General features: G+C 55.1%; 1 protein-coding gene across 1 annotated transcript; it reads right to left on the bottom strand.

Annotated features, from left to right (window-relative positions):
• Positions 1-3,237: 3,237 nt before the first annotated feature.
• Positions 3,238-10,966, bottom strand: DCAKD (dephospho-CoA kinase domain containing). The gene is made up of 4 exons (XM_006776886.2): positions 10,764-10,966; positions 10,182-10,385; positions 6,672-6,759; positions 3,238-3,637 (listed from the first exon to the last, which is right to left on the bottom strand). Exons 1-4 carry the CDS (start codon positions 10,873-10,875, stop codon positions 3,346-3,348), a joined length of 696 nt encoding a protein of 231 aa, XP_006776949.1. The 5' UTR covers positions 10,876-10,966; the 3' UTR covers positions 3,238-3,345.
• Between the last annotated feature and the right edge of the window lie 6 nt (positions 10,967-10,972).

A 10,972-nucleotide genomic window follows, 5' to 3' on the forward strand; every position in this document is an offset into this window, starting at 1 on the left:
GGAATGCAACCCACAGGGCTTCACCACCTCCTTCATTTTGCTCCTTCTCTCTGGCTGTCTCTGGGGGTCTCCCCTGCCCACCCCTATGTGCCCCTATGGCCTCAGGTCATCATTGCCACCCCATTCCCTCTCCTGCTCCTAGCACCAGTTCCTCCTGGCCTAAAGGTCTTAGCAAGAACTAGGGGTGCCCAGCAGACGTGGTATCCCTCTCATCCAATTTCTAGCCATGGAGGCTGATCATGGAGTGCCCGAACCTTCCCCGCCTCTCCCCAAGCAGAGCGAGGCTAAACGTCAGAAGAATTGACAATAGCTCCTAGATAAGGAGCCAAGGTACAGTTAATGGGGGCAGTGCAGGTAGTGAGAGGAGCACTGTTTTGGGAGCCCAGAAACTTGGCCTTTCTGCCTGCTGGTTTTTGTACTGCATGGCTCAGCCTCGGAGCCTCTGGGAAATTCTAGCCTGGGCTCTTTCACAGAATCGGGTTTTCAAGGAGATAACCAGGTGAACGTGCTTTGTAAACTGGAAAGCTTTGCGAACTACCCTAGGGCCAGCCCGGCTGGTGGGATGGGGCCTGTCTGTCCCCTTCATTCCCCAGGAGGCAGGTGCATTTGCTGCCCTTGCTGGTGTTTTCATTGCTGTGTCAGGGTGGTAAGGCCCCAAGTGGGGAACGCCTGGGGGGGGGGGCTCTTGCCCTCGGAAGGTTGGGTACAGCAGGATGGGGACACAACACAGCTTCTTTTTATTTTTAATATCTATTTGTATTGATTTCAGAGAGGAAGGAACAGGGAGAGTTCGAAAGATCAATGGTGAGAAAGAATCATTGATGGGCTGCCTCCTGCAGGCCCCACACGGGGGATCGAACCTGCAACCTGGCCGGGTATTGAACCTTGATCTTCTGGTTCATAGGTTGACGCTCAACCACTGAACCACCCGAGCTGGGCCCAACACAGCTTCTTAACTAGCGCCCAGGGCCCAGCGGCTGTGCCTCTGCCCCTTCCCCCGACTTGTCTCCTCCCTACAGCCCCCGCAGCAGCTTGGTGCTTGGTGGAGGCGGCCCTGCAGGGAGGGAAGGCAAGAATGCCACTGGGAGAAAGTAACTTCTTCACCAGTGCCCACTGCAGAGGTTGGACCCCAACCCGGGCGGGTGCTGCCACCTGCTGGCCGAAGGGGATGCTGCCCACTGGGGTGTAGGGCTGGGGCTCCAGGTGGCCTGGCTCTGGCTGTTCCCAATCTGTCCCAGGGTCTTCGGGGCCCCATACGTGGCCTAACCCTGTCATCACGCCCCTCGGGAAAGCAGGCCTTTTTCTAAGGCTACCTTGGGCGTGAGGAGGTGGTGAGGAGGGAGGCGTGAGGACAGGAAGTGGGGGTTGTGATGGGACCAGGGCACTGGGGAGGACCCTCCAGGTTGGCCATCCTCTGACATTCTTGCATCAAACCCAACAGACCGGGTCACAGAAGAAAGTAACTCTTTGGAATTTTTCAGTCTGCAAAGGGTTTTCATGGTCATTCATTAGGTCCTTTGACCTAAGCATCATGCCTACCTGATAGAAGACACAAGGGCCAGGAGGCCACATAAATAGCAGACAAGACCAGGTCCCAATCCCAGCTCTGCTCCTCCTGGAGGAGGCTCCGGGGTACAGTGGGCGGAATCCTGAAGCTTGGCCGCAACCCAAATCAGATCCCTCCACTTCTCTGGGCCTGGAATCGGAATAATCAATGTTATGTCACCTCTAGAGTGTGGCACATCTAGCCAAGTCCAACACATTCCAGGCATTCATGAAGAGTCGTGTTCTCAATGGCTGGGGTAATAGGACACTTTGTTACCTCAATGAGGGGTCCATACCTTTACCCCTCCTGCCAGGTCCCACTAAACCCAGGAAGCAGCTGCTTTCTGTCTTTCTCATCCTGCCCCGGCCCCACCCCGAAGCTCAGCATCTCCTGGCCCAGGCTTTGCCCCTGGGGGTTTGCGGTGAGTTAATAAGCTGGTCTCCGAGGTATGAGCAGCTCTGGGAAATGGGGTGCTAAATATGGCCACCAGAGCATTCACATTTGTCACACTCATTCCTGGCATTAATAGGCTGCTGGCCGGGGAAAGCTGATGTCTACACTGGTCTAATTGGCTTGGGGGAGGAAGATGGAGTAAGGGGGTGTGATGCTTCCCCGGCACCTCCACCTACCTCTCCCAGGGGCACACACGGACCTCGCTGGAATCCTCCTGGGGTCCCAGGAGAAGTCAGGGGGCTACTGTACCTTCTGGGGCCCAGGCGTCCGTGTGGGAGGAGGCCAAGTGGTATCAGCCAAGCCAGGGCACCTTCATTGGTCCATGGTGCTAGGGGAACAATGGCAGTGCAGGGTATTTCAGATCAACACTCTTTATTAAGCACCAACAGCGAGGCAGGCTCTGCACCAGGAAGAGATGAACAAGACAGTCCCTGCCCTCAAAGGGCTTACAATCTAGTAGAGAGACCAACCAGCTTTGGGCTGATTACTGTATTATGGATCCAGATAAAATATGATGGTGGTATCACAGAGCACCTAACCCAGCCCGCGGATTCAGACAGCCTGAGCTGGGAGCCAGTTATTGGGGGAAAACCACACACACAAAAACAATTCCAGGTGGGGGAATAGCACAGCGAAGGCACAGAGGTCAGAAACAGCCTGGTGCACATGGACTCCCAAGAGTTCAGGGCTAGGAGTACAGGGAACGGAAGGTACAGAGTGGGGGGAGGTGGTGAGCAGGGTAAGGGGAGGGCTGGACAAATGCCCAAGGGGGAGAGTGGGTCATCCCAGAAGAGGCCTGGCCTCTGCCAACTACCACGTTACCCACAGGGAATCCTCACAGCATCCTGTCCAAGGCATCAACCTAAGGGAGGGTCCTGTTTGAAGGTGGCAGCCCTTGGTCCAAAATGATTTGCCTGGTCCATGATGGAGGTTTGGCCCACAGTGGAGCATGTGCTCAGTTCCTCAGGCATGTCCGAGCCCGGGGAACCTCCCAGCTTTAAACACTGCTGGGCCACAGGGATAGTGTTCCTCACCCCCACCACAAGAAATTGCTAATAGTCTCCCACGGCTGCTTTCATGTCCCACTGTGGACCCTGTAAGTGGTTCTAGGAAGAGGAGCCCCAGGGCACGTCTTCCCACCTGCCAGGGAAGGTGGGAAGGAATATCTACGGACAGGGATGTTTCCCTGCCTCAGAATGTACACCAAAGAAGGGGCAGGGCTCCAGCATATATATATAGAGAGAGAGAGAAAGAGCGCGCTGAAGAGACCGAGAGGAAACAGGATGCATTCGTTACCTAGCTTCCTGGGGGATCCAGGCCTGGGGCTTCCTGTCTGGAGTGCCCAGCTAGGGGGAAGGCAGGAGGTAGCGGGTGAGCAAGTAGAGGAGGCTAACAATGCCGGCCAGGCCGGTGAGCACCCCGAGCCTCAGGGGCAGGTACTCCAGGGAGCGCTCCAGCTCGGCGTGCAGCAGGATGACCTGGCGTTTGGTGATGCTCCACTCGCCCGAGTTGTCTAGAACGTGGCGGGCCATGCGGGCTTTGTCCTTCAGGGGCAGCTGAGCACTGACCCGAGCCTCTGCGTCCTGGAGGTTCAGGTTGTTCCGTCGCATCAGGCGCGCCAGCTGCGTTTCCCGATCGCTAAGGACCCCACAAAAGGGCCGATCAGGCTTTGTAGGCCCCAGCCCCCCTCCCCACCAGCAAGTGAAGGGGGTGGGCAGCCCCTTCTCGCAAATCAATTTAGGGTCCCACAGACAGGGAAGGGGGCCTGGGAGCTCACAGGCTCCCCCCACCTCACCCTACGCTGTGAGGAGTCTGGTAGCGTGATGGGCTTCACATACACAGGGGAAAGGCTGCAAAAGCTGCTTCCTGCCACCTGGGGCCAATCTGCTTTCCCACCAGACCTGAGATTTCCTAGTTACAAGATGGGAGGGTTTGATCACCTACATCGGTGACCTTTACTGGAAGGCCTGTGCCTGCAAGCTCTACGCTTTCTGCACTTCCCCGGGGGCGGGGCCTGCCGCATCAAAAATAGCTTCCTGGGCCACCACGAGACCCCTCTCCCTGCTGCCCACTCCCACTCCCCATATTTAGAGCAAAAGGACCCTGCGGGAATGGTGGGTACTGTGCAGATGCCACCTGGGAAGAGGGACGGGCAAGCCCAAGATGCTTCTAGTGGAGCAAGGACTTGCAAACTGGACGCCCCAGTCCTTGGGACAGGACGCAGCACCGCACATTAAGCTGAACAACCCCAGTCTCCCCACTCCAAAGGGAATACAAAGATACTTCTTAGGCCCACTATGGTGTTACCCGGGTCCCCCCTCAGGAAACTCCCTGTCCTGCCTATGACTGCACGGGAACTGCCCGCTGTACTCTCACACCCCTCTAGCTCGTGACCACCCAAGCCCCCAACGGGTACAAAGGAGAAGGGCTGCAGCAGCTGCTTTCTGCCACTGGGGCCTCTGCTTTGCCACTAGACCTGAGATTTCCCAGTGATACGATGGGATGATAGATCACTATAACTTGGTCCTCTCTTAGGTCTGGCCTACACCAGAGAGCCTCCTGGGATGTAAAGACAGACCTAAGGACAGATATGACCTGAATACTAGCCAGTTCCATTCCGATTCCACTCAAAATGCCGAACAAAATGCTGCAGAAAGTCATTTCTGGCTGGATGATCAGGGAGACCTTTCAGCAGAGACGGCATTAGTAATGGCCTTGAAAAGTAAGTAGGACTCTGATTTCCTTTGTTATGGGGACAGCGTGCTGTCAAGGTCATGGGGCCAATCCCTGCCTGGCTGAGAACAAGAGCTATATCCAACCTTAGAACTACACCGAACAAGAATCTCTCTGGTCTAGGGCTGGGAAAATGGAAGTGGCTTAGGGACCCCTGAGTGCCCATCCTTTGGAGGGCTTCTTAGAATGTGACCCAGAAATAATCCCATGTGGATAGTTTAAGGATTAATGCTATTTGTAGTAATGAGATTTCTACCAAACACTTACTGGGATTCCACATCATGCTTTGGCAAATGCCCCATACTATTTCAAACGCACCAGGATTAGTGTGACAGGTAAAGGAATCCATGAGGGGAACCTCATTTGTAAATTTACATGGCAAAGTGTAGATCCCTTTTATGAAAAGCAAATAATTACACTCATTTACTTATACCTCTGGCATCTCTTTTGAGTCAGACACCCACATGTGCCAACATTGGGGCATGAACAGCACCCAGGACTGTGGCGAAGGTTCCTTGCTGGTAAGTGGGGCTGGGGGATCTCCAGGAGAACGGGAAGAATCTACCCAGCCCCATTTGTCCGCCAGGAACCATAGCCACCTCGGCCCTTAGCAAACAGACCAACCTCGAAGGAAAGTGCAGCAAGAGGAAGGCGGCAAGGGTAGGTGATTGCAGATGCCATCTCTTCTCTCACCTGCACTCAAGACCCTTTTTACTTGGATCCCTTGGTACAAAGTTCCAATTGTATTAAGACTCCAAGGCAAGAGAATTCCAAGTCTCCGTGGAGTTTGCTTGGCCTCAGTTGATAGTCTTTCACAAACGGGACAAAGAACCCAGAGAGGTTGCAGGTTTACAGGGGGAGACATGGGCCCAGGCGGGAGCCATGAGGAAGCCTGTGTCTCCGCACCAGGCTCAGCAGACTCGGGCGAGGTTTTAAATGACAGTCTACGGTGGGGAGCTGGGGGGCGGTGGGGAGCTGGGGGGCAGGGTGATGCTCAGGGCACTGAGCACTCGAGGCCCCATCTCTAGTGTTCCAGAAACCTCCCAAGCATTGGTCTCTGAGAGCCACTCAGTGCCAAGCGCCCGCAGAGCCAAGTGCCCACCCTGTGTCTGCTCTCCTTGTGGGCGGCATCTGGGAAGTTTCTGGGAGACAGACTCATCTCTGCTCTCACCCCCCTGGGACTATGACTCATTTTTTTCTAACAGTTTGATCCTCCTCTGATTGTCAAACCTGGATTCGGGTTTGCTTCATATCCTGGGGGTTTCTGAGAACAAAGCTCCTTCCTTAGCTGGGCTCTGACAGTTCGCTCTCTGCAACTTTCCATCCAGAGGTGTTGCCAGTGGGGGACCTTGGACAAATTCTGTTACCTCTCCCCGTGTATACCGCCCCTTCCCTCCCCTGCACCCTCCGCCACACACACACACACACACACACCACCACAATGTACACCGCCCCTTCCCTCCCCGGCACCCCGTCACACACACACACACACAGTTTTTCTTCTATAGCGCAGAAGTATCAACCTGAATACTTCACACTGCAAAGTAAATTGGGTGAAGTAGTAAGGGTGGGAACCGTTTGGAAAATTGAGAAGTGCTGGAGGAGGGAGAAGGGATCCAGTGACTAACAACATGGTAGCCCAAGGCAAGGCTTGGAATCTGGGCTGAAGTGCCTCCAACAGCCAGCAGGGGGAGCCCTTCCCAAGCACTAGAGAAGCCTGGGGCCCATCCCTTCCTACCCCTTCCCCAGGGGGCATATCTGGGTCAGACACAGAGATGGGTTTCCGTAGGCTCTGGGCACTGCTGCCCCTACCCCCTGTGCTTCCGGGCCGCCCTGTGGGGAAAGGGCACAGTGATGTGGGCCATTTCTCAGGGACATGCCTTCCTCCAGGGCTCCTCCATCCTAGCCTCAGTTAGGCCAGGCAATGCCACACACTCACCAGTACACCACCACTGTGTGCTTCATGTACTTGAGCAGTTTCTTGGTCTCAAACAACAGAGGGATGTCCAGAATCACGTAGCGGTATCCTGGAGAAAAGGGGGGAAAGCCACAAGGTCAGGTCTGCAAGCACACACTGAGGACTTACTATGTGTTAGGTGTGGGAACTGAGTTCGCCACTGGCTGCTTCCATTGAAAGCGCCCCAAAGAGGGGGCGGCCTTCCAAGGATAGGCATAACCTGACAGCCAGCAGGTTCCATTCAGAGCAGAATGCGGCACAAAGGTGTTTTTGACTGGATGAGCAGGAAAGACCTTGCAGAAGGAATGACGTTTGTACTGGCCTTGCAAGGCATGTAGGACTTCTGATACCTGAAAATGAATGGGTGAAAGTGAGGGTTCCAGGAATGGGGACCACAAATCACAAGGAAAGCAAGGTCCTATTGCTCCGGCTGAAGGGGAGGCCTGGAGCAGTGTGAGGCAAAACTGACGAGATGGTCAGGGGGGCACAAAGCATTGAGTTCACCTTGAACTTGAATCCAGAGTTATTTCTAGGAAGGGAAATGGCACAGCCAAAATTATAGGAGACTGGGGAGAGTTTCCAGGAGTGACTGGGCCCTTTCTGCCCTGCTTCAGCCACTTGTTTAAAAAAAAAGTTCTTCCCCAACAGCCAGGTCCAAGCCGGGCTCCCTGCTGCAGAGTCCCGTATGGCTCTACCAGTTCTCCACGAGAGACTCTCCTGGGGGTGACAGCAGCAGCCCCGACAGGAAAGACGCTGCTTCTTAGGGTCAGAGGCAGACCCCCAGCCTGGGAATGCAGGGGTGGGACTGGAGGTGCTACGGTGGTTAGGCTAAGACTAAACTAACTCCAGGGGGACAAAGGCACTGGCTGGCCCTCCTGCTACAAGCCAGGGCCAGTCAATGGTGGCACCCTCACCCACTGTGAGTGGGCACATCCCTGGCTGCCCACCCAGTGATACTGTGGGCTCCACACTCTTAGTTCTCTTTATGCCAGTGAGCCCGGTGTAGGTGTCATAAAGCTGGCGGGGGTCCAGGAGCCGTAAGAGGAAGGAACAGGCCACTGCTCTGCCTAGAGACCCCGGCCTGGCTTGGATGGTGTCCCACTGCAAACACTTGCGCCTGCAGAACCAGACACACATCACACACCAGTTCCACGGGTATCAGGGGTGATGCAGGGAACAGTGACAACACAAGCTACTGGGTTTCCTGCTCCCTAGGATCTATGGCTCAGGAAACCTCCTACTCAATAAGGGGTTAAAAGAATGGGCTCTGATAACACGCCTGGGTTTGAAGCGCCCCACTCTCTCACCATGTCACTTTGGGCCCCTTAATAAACCTCATCTGTGTAAATGAGTGAAAAGACTGCCTACTTCACAAGAAGATGGAAGGATTAAATGAAGGCAGTCATGTAGACCACATCGCACCCCCTCACCCAGACCCTTATTAAGTGCTCCATAAATGATGGTTATTATGACTACTGTTCTCTGAAAGGGGAGGCCTGCAGTACTGGCTCCCCCGCTGCCCCTCCGCCCCCAAACTCAGAACAGGAGCCAGGGCCAGATCCTCTCTGGGCCTCTTATCTCTCTTTCCTGCTCTGCTCCCATCCCTTCCTCTCCCCTCAATGCCCTTTCTCCTCTGCCCCTCTCGGGAGCTCACGGCCAGTTCTTTGGTTCACCGGCAAAAGGGCTTTCAGCTGTCACATCCCTCCTGCTTGATAAGCTCTGCAAACTATCCTGACTCTATTAAGACATCCGCCTGCCTACACAGAGACCTCCCCAACAGCTGGTGATCTTATCTGACGTTTGATTATACCAACTCTGACAGTTGTATTTGTTACAGTCATCAGGGAAAAGCTGGGACTGTGGAAGCCACAGCTGTCGTCCCCATTTTTCACCTTATCGAGCTGAAAAGAGCTTTCTGGCTTTTATTTAAGTGGTGGTGGCTGGCGAGGGGGGAGGCTGGGTGGATGACACCGCGGGAGGACTTTGGAGCAGGTGACATTATCCGACTTAATTTCATAAGGGGAAAGCCACTGTTCTCTCAAAGCCCTGCAGATGTACTTGCAACTGGCCTGGGAGTGAACGCGAAAGGGCACAAATGAAAGGCAGAGGCTTCGCGCCTGGTGGGGGCAAGAGGGGATCCTGGCACAGACACAAGAGGCAGAACAGAAAAGGAATCTAGAGACTCTCCTTGAGGAAGAAGGGAGGGAGGAAGGGAGGGAGGGAGGAAGGGAGGAAGGGAGGAAAAAAGGAAGGAAGGAGGAGGGAGGGAAGCAGGCCTGCGGCAAGGTACTGAGATGCAGAGCAAAAGCTGGTCCAGCAGGGAGGATGCACCATGGATGTCTGTGAAGTCATCCCTTTCCTCTGGAGAAAGGTTCTGGCCAGACAGGGGTGGGTTCCCCACTCTGTACATGAGAACTTGATGCCTGAGAAAGTAAGGGATTTGGCCATGATCACAGAGCAAAAGCTAGAAGGCAACCTAGAAGCCTCGCTCAGACGCTCCAGGAAGGAAAGTTTCGGCATCATGACTGACAGCGGGGAGACAAGCAGCCAGGCCTTCAACACTGAGACGCAGACTGGAGGCCACATGTGCCAAAGGCTGCAGGGGCCCTAGCCTAGCCTCTCACCTGATCCCAAGCCACTGCTCTCTGCTCACCCACTTCTCCTGGTGACCGACTCCATCGTGGACAGTATTAGGTCCCCCTGCCCAACACCGTCCTGAAGAACAGGACCCGAACTGCGGCCTCTGGTTGGGGAAAGGTTAGCAACAGCTGCGGAAGGTTCCTGCCAAGTGACCACAGACCCTGCTTTTCAAACCTCTCCTCTTCTTTCAGTCCAGCAGGCACCTGGCTGCGTGTGCACACGCCAGGCTATCTCCACTGGGCCCTGCCTCTGACCCTCAGAACCCCTCCCCCACCTGCCCTGGCCATCCTGGGTCCTCTCCAATTTCCTGTCTGCTAACTCACTTTCCCAGGAGGCTTGACTAGCACCAAATCCGACTCTGACTGTGGTTTCTTTTTGTGGGGTGATGGACAGTCACTGACGTGGGCTCTTAGTCACCCTAACAGCTCTGCAAGGTTGGCATTATTAGTCTCACGATGCAGATGAGGAAACAGGCAGAGGGGTTGGCTCATGGACAAAGCCAAACAGCTAGAAACGGTGAGGGCCAGGCCTTAAACTCAGGTCTTATGACCCCATTATTCATCAGCTGTTATTACTCCCATCCCTGCTAGAAAAATCAACTCCCTTCCTGGGGATCATGGCTCAGAAGGGTCTCTTCTCATTAAATTGTCAACCTGAGAGAGAGTTGAGGGATATGTGCTCCTTTCCTCTGGGACTGGTATGGGGCTCTGCATAGGGCGGGGCGGGAGGGGGCACGGGGTGCCAATACTGTGAACTCTACAGCCTTTCTGCAGAGGAGAAGGGCCCTGGCCCTGGCCCTGGCCCTGGCCGGAGAGGGCTTCGCCCACACCTGTCCCAGGCCCTGGGTCTTACCCCGAAGGAAGTACTTGAAGGTCTCCTTCATCATTTCCTTGCGGATCTCAGGGTGAGTGATGGTGTTGAGCAGATGCCGGCGGTCGGGCTGGTTAAAGATCAGGTCCCCCAGGACCTTGCGATTGATGTCTCCATTCTCCAACAAGACCTCAGTGCCAAAAGCCTCCACGATGCGCCGGTGGGCGGGGTATCCCGGCTGGACAACTGTGGCAAGAGAGGAAGGCTGGGTCATGCTTCGGAGCCGCTGGGCCAGCCAGAGGACCCTAAACAACTAGAGGCAAAATGATGGGGGAGACCAGGGTGCTCCTTTCAATAGAAGCAACAATGAAATGAGGGGAAGGAAGAGAGCAAAGTGCACAGAGTCCCTCAAGTTGGTCACGGGGTGAAGTGAAGGCGGGAGACATCTAACGAGGAGATGGAGGAATAAAGAGAAAAGCGAGAGGACAAGCATGAGGCGGGGAGCAGGACCTCAGACAGGGACAAAGGAAGTCTTCCCCGACTCGGAGGCCTGGGAAGACCTTATAAAAAGGAAGCACAAGGGAACTGCCATGTGTGACCCCACAACGTGACCCCTCCACTCACCATGGCGGGCGATGACGTCAACATCAATCACTGCGCAGCCCAGCTGCTGGAACACCTGGAGCACTGAGCTCTTGCCTGAGGCAATGCCCCCTGTCAGGCCCACCAGGAACATCTTCCCAGGGACAGGCGGTCAGTGAGCCCGGAGTCCCAGAAGCTGGACAATCGCTGGAGTAGGCAAGCTCAGCCAATCAGGATGAGCCTCCACAGGA

The sequence above is a fragment of the Myotis davidii genome, unplaced genomic scaffold (genome assembly GCF_000327345.1).
Source record: "Myotis davidii unplaced genomic scaffold, ASM32734v1 scaffold109, whole genome shotgun sequence".
Lineage (NCBI taxonomy): Eukaryota > Metazoa > Chordata > Mammalia > Chiroptera > Vespertilionidae > Myotis > Myotis davidii.